The sequence below is a fragment of the Schistocerca nitens genome, chromosome 1 (genome assembly GCF_023898315.1).
Source record: "Schistocerca nitens isolate TAMUIC-IGC-003100 chromosome 1, iqSchNite1.1, whole genome shotgun sequence".
In the NCBI taxonomy this organism is placed as follows: domain Eukaryota; kingdom Metazoa; phylum Arthropoda; class Insecta; order Orthoptera; family Acrididae; genus Schistocerca; species Schistocerca nitens.
Genome location: NC_064614.1, coordinates 518,967,584 through 518,985,881, shown reverse-complemented (window position 1 = coordinate 518,985,881; position 18,298 = coordinate 518,967,584). Strand labels below are relative to the sequence as shown.

The 18,298-nt window shown below is 44.0% G+C and overlaps 1 protein-coding gene across 1 annotated transcript in view; it reads left to right on the top strand.

Annotated features, from left to right (window-relative positions):
• LOC126258634 (CCN family member 4) overlaps positions 1-18,298 on the top strand; it is a 308,685-nt gene that overhangs the window by 245,005 nt on the left and 45,382 nt on the right. Inside the window, exon 4 of the mRNA XM_049955661.1 lies at positions 10,417-10,508. Coding sequence (XP_049811618.1) covers positions 10,417-10,508 — 92 coding nt within the window. The remainder of the gene's footprint in view (positions 1-10,416; positions 10,509-18,298) is intronic.

Below are 18,298 nucleotides of genomic sequence, written 5' to 3'. Positions count from 1 at the left end.
CCTGTGACGAAATGCGCCGCTCTTGTTTGGATCTTCTCTATCTCCTCTGTCTACCCCACCTGGTACGGATCCCACACTGATGAGCAATACTCAAGTATAGGTCGAACGAGTGTTTTGTAAGCCACCTCCTTTGTTGATGGACTACATTTTCTAAGGACTCTCCCAATGAATCACAACCTGGCACCCGCCTTACCAACAATTAATTTTATATGATCATTCCTCTTCAAATCGTTCCGCACGCATACTTCCAGATATTTTACAGAAGTAACTGCTACCAGTGTTTGTTCCGCTATCATATAATCATACAGTAAAGGATCCTTCTTTCTATGTATTCGCAATACATTACATTTGTCTAGGTTAAGGGTCAGTTGTCACTCCCTGCACCAAGTACCTATCTGCTGCAGATCTTCCTGCATTTCACTGCAATTTTCTAATGCTGCAACTTCTCTGTATACTACAGCATCATCCGAGAAAACCCGCATTGAACTTCCGACACAATCTACTAGGTCATTATGGTTATGTCGCAGTTAAGTGAATTCGAAAGTTGGTGCCCTTGTGATAGGTGCTTCTGTAACCAAGGTAGCCGAAGTGTTTGGTGTTTCAAGAGACATCGTATCGTACACAGGAGTCCACCTGCTTAGCTCAGTGGTAGCGTGTTTCCCTATCATGCAGCGGGTCCAGGTTTGATTCCCGGCTAGCTTGGAGATTCTCTCCGCTAGTGGACTGGGTGTTGTGTTGCACTAATCATCCACGACACGCAAGTCGCCCAGTGTGGCGCAGCCTGAAATGACTTGAAACTCGGCAGCCGAACTTCACTCTCGGCAATTAGTGCCACACGATCATTTCATTTTACAACACACAGGGAAAGCGGAGGTACATCATCCGCTAAGTCACAACGCGGGCGATATGGTATGTTGACTGGTCGTGATGGAGGATTATTCAAGACAAGATGAGGACGGCAGCTGCAAAAGTCAGTGAAGAACTGAATGTCGCATTTGCTAAATCGGTCAGCAGAAAACAGCACGAAGGGTGTGATCTTAGGTTTTCCCGGCGTACAGAAGTCTTGAAAATTTCTCGGCTATTCAGCCTAAAGATGGCAAGGAGTCGGCTTGCCGAATTATCGCACCTTTGGACGACGCTACCTGGCTGAATACCCGAAAAATTTTCAAGCTCGAAGGGTAGTGTATAAGCTGCGAGTTGCAGGACGAGATGGAGTTCCAAAACCACACATCAGTGATTCAATTGCTCCTAACAGGAAAACGTTGTGCCGAATTCGTATAAATGTAATATGGAGCAATGGAGAAAGTCATTTGGTCGTATGAGTCCTGTTTCGCACTATTTCCAACTTCTGGCGGAATTTACGTCCCAGGAGTGAAACATGGCAAACGTTCGGTGATTATTTGGATATTCATATCGTAGAATTTCATTATTTCCAAGGCTGCTCTGCAAGGTTGCATTAGTGTCAAGATTTATATGATCATTTTAGCTGATTACGTCCATCCCATGGTACAATGTGTGTTCCCCAACGATGATGCTGTAAGCAGGTACCCTGTTCACACAGCTCGCATAGTCCAGGACCGGTTTGTGAGCACGAGGATGAATTATCGCATCTCTCCGTCCACCACAGCCACCAGATCTCAGTATCAGTGAACCCTCATTCTTTCTTGGGGTCTGTGGTCCACCTGAACTTGCCATTATTCAGCAGAATCCCATATCCTCTGAATGCAACCGTGGAACTCATTCTATAGTCTTCTTTTCAGTGTTCTTAGTTGTCAAGATTTCATCTAGACAGCTTATTTTAACATCCAACATCATGCTCCTATTGAGTTCACGAGAGTTTTAAAGAAGAAAGCTTCCTTGTAGGTGCTCAGGTGTTTTCTACTTTCCTGACCCATGTTATTAAAGATTGCTACTTGGATGCCTAACTGCTGCTATATGCTCGTATGATTTCATAACTGCGTGTGCAAATCTTCAAGTCATGAATTTCTCTCGCAGGCTGTCGCAGTTTTATCCTATGTACAGGTCTCGAACCAACGATTTTGATTAAGGTTTCCCTGACTTCTGAACACCAGGCGCTCGTCTGCAGACAGAATCTTTGCCAATTCCATTCTAGGTCTTGGTGCTTCTGAAGCAGTTATACATTCTTAATGGCAACGATATGGAAGCGATTCAACTTCCAATAATGACAATAGAAGAGATGAAGTCCAACACCGTAAATATACACACATCAAAAAAACGTTTGCATCACCTCGGTTCCGAGAGTTCCGGAACCTGTACAGAAAACTGGAATTGAGATTAACATAAACATATTTCCGCCCTTTATACTGCTCATAAAATCCACACGTTGCATATTGTACCACCACACAGCGAGACATTCAGAGGTGGTGGTCTAGATTGCTGTACACACTGGTACCTCTAATACCTAGTAGCACGTCTTCTTGCATTGATGCAAGCCTGTGTTCGTCTGGCATACTATCGACAAGCTCATCATGGCACTGTTGGTCCAGATTGTCCCACTCCTCAACGGCGATTCGACGTAGATCGCTCAGAGTGGTTGGTGGGTCTCGTCACCCATAAACAGCCATTTTCAATCTATCCCAGGCATGTTCGATAGGGTTCGTGTCTGGAGAACATGCTGTCCACTCTAGTCGAGCGATGTCGTTGTCGTGAAGGAAGAGATCACAAGATGTGCACGATGGGGGCGCGAATTTTCGTCCATGAAGACGAATGCTTCGCCAATATACTGCCGATATGGTTGCACTATCGATCGGAGTATTACTTTCACGTATCGTACAGCCGATACGGCACCTTCGATGACCACCAGCGGTGTACGCCAGCCCCACATAACGCCACCCCAAAATAGCAGGGTACCTCCACCTCGCTGCACTCGCTGGACGATGGGTCTAAGTCGTTTAGCCTGACCGGGTTGCCTCCAAACAAGTCTCCGACGATTGTCTGGTTGTAGGCATATGCGACTCTCATCAGTGGAGAGAAAGTGATGCCAATCCTGAGCGGTCCATTAGGCATGTTGTTGAGTCCATCTGCACGCTGCATGGTGTCGTGGTTGCAAAGATGGACCTTACCACGGACGTCGGGAGTGAAGTTGCGCATCACACAGCTTATGCGCACAGTTTGAGTCGTAACACGACTTCCTATGGCTGCACGAAAAGTATTATTTAACATAGTGGCGTTGCTTTCAGGGGTCCTCCAAGCAATAATACGTAGGTAGCGGTCATCCACTGCAGTAGTATCCCTTGGGCGGCCTGAGCGAGGCATGTCATCGACAGTTCCTGTCTCTCTGTATGTCTTTCATGTCGAGCATCGCTTTGGTTCACTCCGACATGCCTGGACACTTCCGTTGTTGAGAATCCTTCTTGGCACAAAGTAACAATGCTGACGCGATCGAACCGCGGTTTTGACAGTCTAGGCATGGTTGAACTACATACAACACTAGCAATGTACCTTCTGCCTGTGGAATGACTGGAACCTATCAGCTGACGGATCTCCTCCAATAGGCTCTGCTCATGCATGGTTGTTTACATCTTTGGGCGGGTTTAGTGACGTCTCTGAACAATCTAAGGGGCTGTGTCTGTACTAAAATATCCATCGTCAACGTGTATCTTCAGGAGCTCTGGAAACCGGGGTGATGCAAACATTTTTTTTTTTTTGATGTGTGTATTTTTTGCATTGAATTGCTAACGCGGAGAGCTCTCTGTAAATTTGAGCATAAAATTTGAAACTAGAGATCTGTATACTACTAAGGACAGTCAATAGGTTATAATCATGAAAATTAGCCACATCGGACTATATGGCTACATAAGAACATATTTCTGTTATTTTGCCGAAAAGCAGACACGGCAACCAGCGGTCTTCCATACTCAGTTTACAAACTGTGTTATTTACTCCTCAAACACTCCTCCCGTCTATGTGTTACCAGGGACTGTTAAAGACAGTTCTCTTATGTAAGTGACAGCTGAATATACACTCCTGGAAATTGAAATAAGAACACCGTGAATTCATTGTCCCAGGAAGGGGAAACTTTATTGACACATTCCTGGGGTCAGATACGTCACATGATCACACTGACAGAATCACAGGCACATAGACACAGGCAACAGAGCATGCACAATGTCGGCACCAGTACAGTGTATATCCACCTTTCGCAGCAATGCAGGCTGCTATTCTCCCATGGAGACGATCGTAGAGATGCTGGATGTAGTCCTGTTGAACGGCTTGCCATGCCATTTCCACCTGGCGCCTCAGTTGGACCAGCGTTCGTGCTGGACGTGCAGACCGCGTGAGACGACGCTTCATCCAGTCCCAAACATGCTCAATGGGGGACAGATCCGGAGATCTTGCTGGCCAGGGTAGTTGACTTACACCTTCTAGAGCACGTTGGGTGGCACGGGATACATGCGGACGTGCATTGTCCTGTTGGAACAGCAAGTACCCTTGCCGGTCTAGGAATGGTAGAACGATGGGTTCGATGACGGTTTGGATGTACCGTGCACTATTCAGTGTCCCCTCGACGATCACCAGTGGTGTACGGCCAGTGTAGGAGATCGCTCCCCACACCATGATGCCGGGTGTTGGCCCTGTGTGCCTCGGTCGTATGCAGTCCTGATTGTGGCGCTCACCTGCACGGCGCCAAACACGCATACGACCATCATTGGCACCAAGGCAGAAGCGACTCTCATCGCTGAAGACGACACGTCTCCATTCGTCCCTCCATTCACGCCTGTCGCGACACCACTGGAGGCGGGCTGCACGATGTTGGGGCGTGAGCGGAAGACGGCCTAACGGTGTGCGGGACCGTAGCCCAGCTTCATGGAGACGGTTGCGAATGGTCCTCGCCGATACCCCAGGAGCAACAGTGTCCCTAATTTGCTGGGAAGTGGCGGTGCGGTCCCCTACGGCACTGCGTAGGATCCTACGGTCTTGGCGTGCATCCGTGCGTCGCTGCGGTCCGGTCCCAGGTCGACGGGCACGTGCACCTTCCGCAAGACCACTGGCGACAACATCGATGTACTGTGGAGACCTCACGCCCCACGTGTTGAGCAATTCGGCGGTACGTCCACCCGGCCTCCCGCATGCCCACTATACGCCCTCGCTCAAAGTCCGTCAACTGCACATACGGTTCACGTCCACGATGTCGCGGCATGCTACCAGTGTTAAAGACTGCGATGGAGCTCCGTATGCCACGGCAAACTGGCTGACACTGACGGCGGCGGTGCACAAATGCTGCGCAGCTAGCGCCATTCGACGGCCAACACCGCGGTTCCTGGTGTGCCCGCTGTGCCGTGCGTGTGATCATTGCTTGTACAGCCCTCTCGCAGTGTCCGGAGCAAGTATGGTGGGTCTGACACACCGGTGTCAATGTGTTCTTTTTTCCATTTCCAGGAGTGTATCTTCCGAGTGATTTCCCACTACATAGAGGTTTTGTGAGGTAGTCAGCCATAATTATGCAGACGTCCTAACAGCAACTAAATAATTTCATAAACATGTTCATTTTTTCAGATGGTGTGTTTTGAATCATACCACTGAGTGGGTGATGATACGACCGATGCCTGAAGGAACGCAGTAAAGAAATACTATAGGAAGTCATAACAAGGGATCCACGCAACAAACCCACCAAACATCCAAAATAAGGTTCAGTTTAGTCATTACGTGTATGAGCAACGAGAATGAAATAAAATTAAGATGCGTGAAAGGAATGAAACTGTGATGAATTTAATTACTTTAAATCATTTGAAAGAAACTAAAAAAACGATAAGAGTGAAAAAAAAGAATTGAAAAATTCAAAGGAGAGTAAAGAAAGGAAACAAATTGTAAACAAGAGAAAAGATGACAAAATAGAAAGAGTAGAGTCTTCGTATTGTACGTGGTCCATTCGCAGCCAAAAACGCAGAAGTAGCACAACGTTTGCCACCAATATAACAAGATCATAGTGACATAGAAGAAATTCTGTTTCAAAGGAGTAAGGGAGTGGTTGGTTGGATTTAATACATAAAACTGGGGCCACCGTCAATAATTTATTAATCTAACGAACATGAAAGTTAATTAGTCGACAGTAACAAGAAAAATTATTTTTGTTTATGGCTCCACAATATCTTTAAAATCGTAGTAAGGCATTTACACAGATAACTCGAGTTATTCATTAAAGAAGCCTATGTTTATGATACGACCAAGCACGGTTGTAACGAATAGTTGTCAAAGATTTCTGCTCGACGCATACAAAGACACTGGAAACTGTGTTAATAAAACATGGCCACTCCACCGGATACCCGACAGCTTCTCATTAATAGCACAGCGAGAGAGTGTATATTCACACATTTTCACCAAACGTACTAATAAAATATTACTTCTGGTGTGCCTCACTGATTACAGAGGCGTGCATAAAATGCAGTGTCCTAAGAAATGGTAGTGTGTAAGTGGCAAACAGAGCAACAGCTGAGTAGCGAAGTACAAGAGCAAGGCTGTGTCATACCGTTTAAACATACACTCTCCCACAATCAGTGTTGCAATTTGCGACCAGATGCAGCGTTGCTTAAGGAAGTCTGCTGCGTAACCACGCAGAAACATATGAAGAGTGGAAATGGAAAACTTTCTAAGGGCCATCTTTTCACTAAACGCTTTCTCAGAGCTGTTACGTTCTCGATACTCTGTTACACGTTTCTAGACTTGTTCAAGGTACCAAATCATAGAGACAGTCTTTCAGGCATGCTTTACTAGATAATGCGTGGTCTTTGTGCCAAGCTGTGCTTCCTTCTGGAGTTCCAAAATATAAAAGACATGAGAAGTTATTTTTGCTGAATACAGTTCTACTGGTTAAAAACTTATTACTGTGTTTCTAAAGTTGTTAATCACAAAGAGACCGTGGTGCCTCAGTATTAATGGCACTTGGAACATAACTTTCTTCCTGCTATTTTGTGGAAACCTGACGTTTTTGAGACCGCGAATGTGTAAAAAACACAAACTGATTCTTGAAAACGAGAAACCAGCAAACAGCTACTGTTAATATTGCTGGTTTTTACAAAAATAGGGCCGTTACCGGTTTAGAACTAAGAGGTTCATCTTCAGAGGGCTGTAGTCTATATTTGTTGTTGTTTATATTAGTTCTTGAAGGACAAGAGCCAACAAGGGATGTAAAGAGCGACATTTGTAATCGAAACTTGAACAGCCTTCCGAATATCAACCTGCCTCCACAAAATCGGTGACGGAACTACTAGTTAAAAAAAAAAGGAGAAAGAAAGGTATTACAGCATTATTAACGGCGATTGGTTGCCGCTCCCTTCGATGCAAGAATCAGCTTGTAAATATTTCGTTATTGGCACTTAAAACAAGTCAGTTTCCTGGTATGGCTCTTAGAACGTTCTTCAAAAAGTATTTATTTTCAAATTTGTTTAATTATTTCTTGTGGTGATGTGGTGTGCAGCGTAATTTTGTGCTATCAGAACACCTTCTCAGTTTTTTTAGATACAAATCTTGTATCTACAAATAGAGATATATGACTTTTTTCATTCTCCTGAAAAATGTGGGGTATGGCACTCAGAACGTTTCCCATTTCCATCTGTCATATATACGGTATCGGCTGAACTGATACGCCACGCGTAAAGTAGTTTCAGACGGTTACTTCCTGCTCAATTACTCGAACACTGGCCTCAGCCTGGTGCCAGTCTTATGGCTGGTTATTCATCGCGACACCAGTCAGCTCCGCAACACGGCGATGACAGCGTAGTGGCTGTACGACAGATAGGGAATTTAAAATGTGCCTGAAGATCCGGCACAATATGAGAGTGGTCTTTTCGCTAGGACTACAGAGCTTCGGTGTGATGTCGCCCGACTATCAGGCTCTTCTCATACCACTGTTTACAATGCTGACGCTTTTGCTTCGATACTTTTCAGTACGTTGAGTACTGAGTTTTTCCTACAGAATGAACTCTCGATATCTTGCAGTATTGACAAAAAATTCGGTGTCATCAGAATCGTGTTACCTTTCGTGTTATGAATCCAAAATCGCTTTCTACAGTCATGTTTTAGAAATGTCTTATTAATTCATAAAAAATATTTGCCCAGAGTGCGCCAGGTAAATCAATTGGTTTCGGTGAGTAAATGCGCTTCAGTACTTGCCCTCATTCATGTATGGCTACATCACTCATGCCTGGAGTTTGATGGACCAATTACGGAGATTACTTTACTTGGTGACGGACGGTATTTTAGAGTTTAATTTTTTAACGGTGTGGAAGTAATATGTTGTTGCTCTGGTACTGCTGAATAATGAAGACATTTAATTTTGATGAAGAGTGGAGACAAGTGGTAATATAGTTAACAAATAATATTTTTAACTATGAAAAATAAATTAAAAGTTGAAACGAGCGTAGAGCACTGAAACGAATTAATGGAAATACGTTACTCCATCCTTAGACTACTGATATACCTCATGTTCTTAAAGTGCATGCCTTTGAAATTTACACTATCTTAGCATAGTTTGGGAATACCACTCCGTTTTCACATTGGAAGTACATTACAGATCTCTATTTTAACACGTTATAAAAGCAATTTCATATGTACAGGAGACACCACAATGACATAGTTGTGATGTGCTTCAATGGAAAACATGCTTTAGGTATTTTCTCAATAAACAGACTGAAAAGACTGCTTAAGATACACACTATTGTGTGTCCTAAAATGGTGAGTGTGTATCTCTTACTGTTAGATTTATCAGTGATGCATTTGGAAACTATTCGCTTCTTCAGTTTTCATTAAGCATAAAGTATTTAAGGTGTAATTATTCGCTCTTTTCCTGTTATCTGTTAAAATCTTGAGGTTTCGGGTGTTCTGCTGCATTCCGACAACGTAACTCGTTGCCATCATCAAATGCTGCTCGGACCTGCTAGTCAAGGGAAACGGATACAACATTTATACCTACTTCCTTCCCTCCTCACCTACCCCTCATTGTCGGTTGTACGAGCTCCGTTTGGCGTCCGTTCCCAAGAGAATCGCATTGAGACGTCCTATCTTCGGTCTGTTGAGTCTTGCGCGAGCTGGCATTCCGTGTTCAGTCCGCTGCGCCTGGCAGCGATCTGGCGTCCTGTTCTCGGTATGGTGTCCTGGTGCTCTGTCTGGCGTTCGTTCCCCATATCCACATTCTTAGTTCTTCCTCTTTACTGGGTTCTGCTTGTGCGACCGCTGCAGTTTTAGCAACTCTGTTACTGGATCCCATGCTGCAATGGAATGGTACCCAGTGTCACTATTCATTAGGTTATTTATCGTCATCGTTAATTCTGTTGACTCCCTTATAACATTGCCCCTAAATCCGGTGGTCTGTGCCAGAATCCTAAGTCATTGCATGATTAAGTCCCAGACAGTGCTCGGAAAAGGCTGATTTAGTTGACTGCCTCGGCCGAGTGTGCCTCTGGTGTTCTTGGCATCCGATGTCCTATGTCCTAGATGACTGGCCAATGTACGACGTACAAAATTGGCAAGATGTACTTCAAATTCTCGGTTTTCGCATACCGAGTTTATATTTCATGTTTGCCACCAGTCCTCTTATTTTCATTAGTGGACAGAACACACACTTAATGTTATGCTTCTTGAGTCCTGCTGATCTTGGCAGAAATAGATCCCGGATGTGACGTAAACTACAGTCTTTGCTTCATCTTGCTGTTCTCCTTATGGTGTGGCATAGTAGATGGCTGAGAAGCCTTCTGAATCTGTTTGACCGTGTATCCATTTCTGTAGAACATTGAGCGCAGATGCTCTAATTCTGATGTCAGAGTAGCTCGCTCCGTCAACCTGTGTGGTACGTGGACCAGAGTCTTTAGAACAACTTTCTTCACCGATGGGTAATGACAGCTGCTAGGTTACAGGTATAAATCAGTATGTTTCGGTTGCAATAAACTTAGTGGTCAAATGACGCATCTGCTCTCCATTTGACCAGTGCATCCAGAAATGGCTACTGACCGTCCTTCTCCAGTTCTATGATGAATTTTATGTTTGGATGATGTGAATGAAAATGTTCCAAAAATCATCGAGCCCCTCCATCCCCCGAAAGCAACGACTCACTACGTTGCAGTATTGTGCATAGACGACACTTCCGGTAGAAGACACGAAACCCTAATACGTCAGTATTTACGTTCTTCGATAAAGATTCTTAAAGGAATGCACTTAAGAAATCTGCGCCGCCGTCATGAACAATGCAGCAATTTTTAACCCATTCAATATTAAGAAATTACGAACTGCCTTACCGACATAAGATTTAATGCTGTAGTCTCATTCCTTTTAAATATAGCAGCAGTTTTTTTCTTGAAGATACATGCAAACGCAGAACCGTGTGGGTTCTCCACTCGTTTAGATGAGCCTTCCATTGTAAACTGTATCAAGGAAAAAATAATGATACCGTTTCTTATGTTTCAGCAATCAAAGGACTGCCGTGCACGGTGTACAACCGCACATACGACAACGGTGAGACGTTCCTCTTGGACTGCCGCACGCAGTGCGCCTGCCAGGTAGGCTAAGCTGCAGCGCACAACCTTCCCTCTGCTCCCGCAGTGGCAACAAATACTAGAAACGTTAGGTGTCGGCTTTTTCGGGAATATCCGAAAGAACAGTCCCACGCGGAATCGGCAGCTGTGATACGTAATATGTAAACTGGAGATGGAGGGGGAGAAAGGAAACGAAAGGGAAGGAACTGCTGATACCAGCAGCATCAGGACTTTATGCTGAATCAACGGCGACGAGTGAAAAATCTGTGCCAGACAGGGACTCGAACCCGTGATCTCCTGCTTACTAGGCAGTTGCGTTAACGACTGCACCACACAGACACAATGTTAAACGCAAACTCGTGAGTGTTTTGGCACGCTTCTCGACTGACACACATTCACACCGAGCACCACCACTTATCTGCATAAACCGTCCAGGTCCTGTGTGCCCCTTAATTTAAGATTCCCGCTGGAGGTCGAACGGAAATGTGCATCTGCACTGATAGCTGCTATTAATATCCGATTGAGGCGTATCAGTTATATGAACACATGTACTCTTGACATTGAATTTCGGTAATGGAATGGCTAACGCAGTTTCCTAGTAAACAGAGGGTCCCTGTTTGGAGCACCGTTTTTTTTTTTTTTTGTAATTTTATTTGCACGTCAAGTTCCGTACGACCAAATTGAGGAGCAAATCTCCAAGTTCACGGAACGTGTCAGTACATGAAATTACAACATAAAAGTAATAACAGATAAAAATAAAATATTGGAGAACCAGAAAAATGTCAATCCAAAAGTTTAAGTAAACGCAATCAACAATACAACAAGAATCAGCTTAATTTTTCAAGTAACTCCTCGACAGAATAGAAGGAGTGACCGATGAGAAAACTCTTCAGTTTCGATTTGAAAGCGCGTGGATTACTGCTAAGATATTTGAGTTCGAGTACTAGCTTATAGAAAATGGATGCAGCAGTATGCTGCATGTTTTGCTGCACAAGAATTCAGGAAGTCCGATCCAAATGCAGGTTTGATTTCTGCCGACTATTAACTGAGTGAAAGCTGCTTATTCTTGGGAATAAGCTAATATTGTTAATAAGAAATGACAATAATGAATATGCATATTGAGAGGCAAATAACATACTCTTCTGTGATACAGACAAGGTGGAGATTGAGATAATATCCAAATCACTAAAGTCTAAAGACTCTCATGGACATGGTGGAGTGCCTAGCAGAATATTAAAGTACTGTGCTGCATATGTCTGGCAAACATATCCACATGTCGCCGCTGATACTGCATAAAGACTCGATGCAGCTGATATAATTAGTTCCCAGCCTTTACTTTCCTCCCCCCCCCCCTTCTTCAATTTACGTAAAATACTTTAAAGCCTTATGGAGTAACGCACTGCTGTCAACCCGAGACCAGCTGTTTATTGTGCTTGTTATAATCATTTAACAACCACACTCACATTAATGTTTTCCGGCTGCTAATTTCGACCATTTCAAACGTTTAATTCCATACGTAGAAACAAAAGTTAGAATCTTTATGTAAGTTGGAATGACATACTGGGTGAGGTAATTGAGAGAAACTACCAGAACTATGTCCAGATCGATTAAACGTATTGAGTAGCGGTTTTCGCTAAGCTATAGCGGCAATGTGATAAATTTTTTGGCGTACACAAGTAATTCTTAACATTAATGGCCGAACCTGACTTCATTTAAAAGAACCTATACACATTTTTCTGTGGCAAACAGCTTTGGAAGAAGGGTTCATTGATATAACATGGGTGGAACTTGGTAAAATCTGCAAACACCTAACTCAGATGCAGTTAGGGCTTTTTTAGTTATGACTGTCGTAGCAGGCACCTCCACATGTTGATCATGAGCACGGGTCCAGGCAGTTCAAACTGCACGGCTACCGAAGAACAAACGAGTGCTGTAGGGCGTTTCATGTGTTTGGGAGTCATCGGTGTTTTCTTGTAGACCACTAGTTTTAAATTTCTACATAGATAAAAGTCTAGAGGTGTTGGGTCTGGAAAAAGTATGAGCTGTTTTGTGTTTCCCGAACAACAGATCCAACGATCTTCAAATGTTCTGTTAAGGAGGTCCAATTATCTATGCCGAATGAGAGAAGTATCTATTATTTTGGTACCATATGGATTGCCTTATGTAGAGTGGAATGCCTCCCAATAACTGAGCAAGCGAATATGTCAGGAAGTCTTGATATGGCTACTTAGACCTGCATCAGTTAAATATTAAGCAAAGATGCTGTTCTTGAGGAGCCTGAACCTTCGTCTACATGGTGTTCATGATTAATGTTCCAGTTTCAAACCTCTGCGGAAAGAGAGCCACAGCTTGTCACTGACTGAGGAGGAAATAGGGAAAAAAAAGACGAACATTGCACTAATTAATGGAACTGTCAGATGACAGATGAATTACAATACCTTGTTTGAGTTGCACATTACACCATACGTACCGTTCAGCGTGCATGACTGCACAAGTTGGGCAGTCGACAGTTGAGCCACTGTTAGGTCAAAACCTCATAAAATGCAGAATGACATTGCTTTTTAACTGTTCTGTGGCCAAAAATAGCATTAAAAGCAAAATGACGTTGGTTTCTAATTGTAGTGAGACTGGAGCGAGACATGTTCAGTACGGCGTCCACCGCTTTCTGGCATAAACTGAAATCGAGAGACAGCATATTCCACAACAGATCGGAGTGTCTCGAGGTTCTGTCCAGAATGCGTTGCGCAACGCATGTCTTCAATTCATTACGTTCGTAATTGGAGTACTGATCACATCTTTCAGAAAATCCCACAACGCCGGCCGTGGTGGCCGAGCGGTTCTAGGCGCTAGAGTCTGGAACCGCGCGACCGCTAGGGTCGCAGTTTCGAATCCTGCCTTGGGCAGGGATGTGTGTAATGTCCTTAGGTTATTAAGGTTTAAGTAGTTCTAAGTTCTAGGGGACTGATGACCTCAAAAGTTAAGTCCCATATTGTTCAGAGCCATTTGAACCAATCCCACAACTAGAATTCACACGGATTAAGAACAAGTAACCAGGACGGCAGGCTGCATGGAAATGATGGCTGATAATTCTATCATTTCCAGAAATCATTTGCAGCAGCCGCTTCTCTGTCTGTGCAACGTGCGGATGAGCTCCGTCTTGCTTAATAGTGATCCTACCCACACATTCATGCTGTTGAAGGGTTGAAATGACGTTGGTGCACAAAAGACTGCCATACCGCTTACTAGTGACGGTACAGGTAACAGGAGCGCAGGACTCTTCTCCTCGAAAAAGTATCCGACTTTGATAAACGATGCAGTCAGCACGCGACTACACAGTCACATTTGCAGATGATATGGTACCGGTTGATGAGCGTGCGGATTTTCCGTTGTACACATTTTGCAACTCTGCGTATTTACATGTCCTTGGAAATGGAAATAGGCTTCGTCTATCAGTAAAATGTTCCATGGCCATTCATTGTCCACTTCCGTACTAACAAGGAATTCCATAGCGATAGTTTGTTTTGCTGGCAGGTAAGAAGCAAGCACCTCCTGCACATAGTTGATTTTGAATAAAGAGCAATGCAGATGGTTTCGTAGAATTATATGCTCGCAGGCATGTCCAACGTTCGGGCAATTCCCCGTGCACTGCACATTTGCACACACCCGCTTGCCCCTCCTGCAATGGTCTAGTCACATCTTCGACGTACGTCGGATCAATTGCTTTCCTCCCTCTGCCACAATGCACTATGAAAGAAACTGTCTTTTCGAATTTTGTACTCTTTTCTCCAGATGCTTAGCAGGCATCGGACCAGTGCCCCTATTCATTCCCGTGAGTGTCCGGAACTTCTGTAAGGCTACTGGCGCACAATCACCGTTCTTGTAAAAGAGTTTTACCAGCAGTGCGCGATCCTTCATGGCAGCAGTCACGTTGGACGTCTCCGACGCGAACTGAGGTACAGCCGTGTGCCGCGAGTATGTGAGTGTGCATCTTCTGACGCTTACAGCGCCATCTGTTGGAAAAATATGTTGTTCAAAGCTGACGTCATTCTGAGCAGTAATTCTCTTACAACAGGATTCTGAAACTGGAATTTAACTATTGGCACCCATGTACCGAGTGATCAAAAAGTCAGTATAAATTAGAAAACTTAATAAACCACCGACTAATGTAGATAGAGAGGTAAAAATTGACACACATGCTTAGAATGACATGGGGTTTTACTAGAACAAAAAAAAAACAAAGTTCACAAAATGTCCGACAGATAGTGCTGGACAGCAAAGCGTCAGTGACCGCGCATGACAATCGTGTATAAAATCAGCTGTAATGAGTGAGAGAATCAGATGCGCCAGCAGTCGCAGCATCTTGACGTTACCTGAAAAAGGCACTTTCAGTGAAACTGTATCATCAGAATGGGGAATGTGCTAGTTCAGCGTTACGATCCAATCGCCATAAGAAGAGGATTCGAACGGGTAAAGGTCCGTTGACAAATTCAGCTGTGACCAGAATGATTTCAAAGTTCGAAGCCACGGGTTATTTAGACGATAGACCCCGTAGTGGCCGACAGAGCACAAGGCGTAATGCTGCTGAGACAGTTCAGGAAGAAATAGAGACTATACCGGGTTCGTCTATGCACGGGCAAGTCAGCGCTCGTGCAGTCGCACGTCGCACTGGCATTCAATACATTACTGTTTGGTTGGCACTTAGGCGTACCCTCCGATGCTATCCGTACAAAATCCATCGGCATCATGAACTGTTACCTGGCGATTTAGTGAAGCGGAGGGCATTTGCGGTGTGGGCGTTTCAAAAGATGGCGGAAGATGACGATTGGTTGAGTAACGTGTTGTGAACCGGCGAATCTCATTTCACGCTTCGAGGGTCTGTCAACACCCACAACTGCAGAATTTGGGCTACCGAAAATCCTAGAACTGTCGTGGAAACGTCATTGCACGACGAGAAAGTCACGGTATGGGTTGGATTTACCACATTTACTGTTGTCGTGCCTTTTTCTTCGAGGAAATGCGTGATTCTGGTTTTGTAACTCCAACCGTGACGGGTGATAGATACACCGATATGTTACAGAATTGCATCATCCCCAGCTTGGCTGATAAACACCAGCTGGAACGTACGATGTTTATGCAGGATATCGCTCCACCCCATATTGTTAGACGCGTGAAAGATCTCTTCCGCGCGGTATTTGGGGATGATCGTGTGCTCAGCCACCACTTTCGTCATGCTTGGCCTCCCAGGTCCCCAGACCTCAGCCCGTGGGATTATTGGCTTTGGGGTTACCTGAAATCGGAAGTGTATCGTGATCGACCGACATCTCTAGGGATGCTGAAAGGCAACATCCGACGCCAATGCCTCACCATAACTCCGGATATGCTTTACAGTGTTGTTCACAACATCATTCCTCGACTACAGCTATTGTTGAGGAATGATGGTGGACATATTGAGAATTTCCTGTAAATAACGTCATCTTTGCTTTGTCTTACTTTGTTATGCTAATTATTGCTATTTTGATCAGATGAAGCGCCATCTATCGTACATTTTTTGAACCTTTGTATTTTTTTTTTGTTCTAATAAAACCCCATGTCATTCCAAGCATGTGTGTCAATTTGTACCTCTCTAGCTACATTATTCCGTGATTTATTCAGTTTTCAAATTGATACTGACTTTCTGATAACCTTGTACTTAAAAAGTAAGCGTACTTTTTCAGCTGAACAGTACTGCATAGAGCGAATTTCTTTCCCATGATTAGTAAACGATCATGCGTAAACAAAGTCTTGCAAAGAAACACCGGATCACTTCGTATCGTTTATAGACACCGTTCGGCGAGCTCTAACGGATTGTGATAGTCTCTGCAATGAAGATGTTGATGGAGCGAAATCTGGAAGGGTTGAATTTCGTTGCAATGTGGTTTTCGCAAACCCTCCTTGACTGATCCCGTCACCATCCCAGCTGCCTCTTAGTCATATGTGGGTTTTACTCCTGCTAGTATGTTAGGTTTCATTTCCGTTATCAGTTGACGTCCATTTTCTTGGCGTATTTTATTCTCCATGCTTCTGGTTTCTTGAAATTTTTAGTAATATTATCAAGGATATGTCGTGAGGGTCCGGCACCATCAGGATACCTTTCAGCATACAACAACACCGTTTATGTAACAGTTTAGCCCACCATAAACAAAAACCGCATTCTCTTCTAGAGCGCTTTATGCACTCTGAGAGAATAGCTTCACGAACAACTGGTCTGTTGTTTACAACAGCAAAGCACTGACTAATGGGCTCCATGCACATGAGTAAACACACGAAACGTATCTGAGTTACGTGTTTGCTTTGGCACAGTGCGGCAGCTTTTGTAGGGCCTCTTCTGCTGACGGCGGGGCAATTGTTTGCTATGCTGTTAACTTGCTTCTATTTGATCAAGTTCCACACGTGTTATGTAGTAGAAGCCTCTTAAAAGGCTCTTCCCAGTTCCACAGAAAAAATATATAGTGCCATTATATACATAACAGTGCCAAATTTCGGCTACTATAAACGTTATAAACCGCCCTTGTCTGCCAGAAAATTCGTCACATTGTCTGCTTTAACTTAGCGCAACACAATATACTTACTCGTTTCAGATATGCGTCTGGCGACCTGTTCAGATGCTTCACCCTGTGTGAAGTGTATTATTATAAAATAATGAAATAATGATTTTCTGATACCATAGGACTACACTGCGTTGTCATCAACTCGTTCTACTTGCATTTATACAGTGTGATTGAGCGAAGTTCTTCACCTCACATTTTCCTGGAACTGCTTAAAATAACGTAATTCTTTTTCCACCCATATGAATTTCCATCGTTAAAACCGTATAGCCTTCAGTATTAACTATAGGCGTATCAGTATCAACTTCGCATTTTCAAACTGAGTTATAGTCATTTCTGTTGTTAATATATTAGTTCCATAACGCAAAATTCAGTGGCATTCCAGATTTTAAAATCCGATTACTCGTGTTCGTGTAGTTACAACATAAACGATTTGTCTGTTATGTATTCGTCTTTTACTATGACGTTTACTTCTTTGATGTCCATCCAATCGTGGTCTTCACATGCCTAATTGTGCGAACGTATCAACTATGATTGTCCAGCTTTCTCTAGCGTTTTTCATAAAGAAACACTTCACAGGTGAACGGCCTGGTTTCAAGTGTCCAACAGGCCCGTGAATTGTTTCGCCTCGACTTATGAACTGATTCCCTTAATTCATTGTGATTTTATATGTATTTATTCAGTTTAGGCTTACACAGGAACACATCTTTTTTTCATTTCGGTGAGCTTTCATCTTATCTCTCCTCATGGAGGTATATGTGCGTTCCGTTTCTGAATCCGTTTTGCACCGGTTCATATAGTTCAAATGACTCTGAGCACTACGGGACTTAACATCTGAGGTCCTCAGTCAAAAATGGCTCTGAGCACTATGGGACTCAACTGCTGTGGTCATCAGTCCCCTAGAACTTAGAACTACTTAAACCTAACTAACCTAAGGACATCACACACACCCATGCCCGAGGCAGGATTCGAACCTGCGACCGTAGCAGCAGCGCGGCTCCGGACTGGAGCGCCTAGAACCGCGAGACCACCGCGGCCGGCGGGTCCTCAGTCCTGTAGACTCAGAACTACTTAAATCTAACTAACCTAAGGACAGCACACACATCCATGACTGAGGAAGGATTCGAACCTGTGACCGTAGCAGCATCGCGGACTGACGTGCTTACTACCGCTGCACCGGTTCCCAGATGCGCTTATACTACTGGTTAGAATGTGCTATTTTGCTAAGCA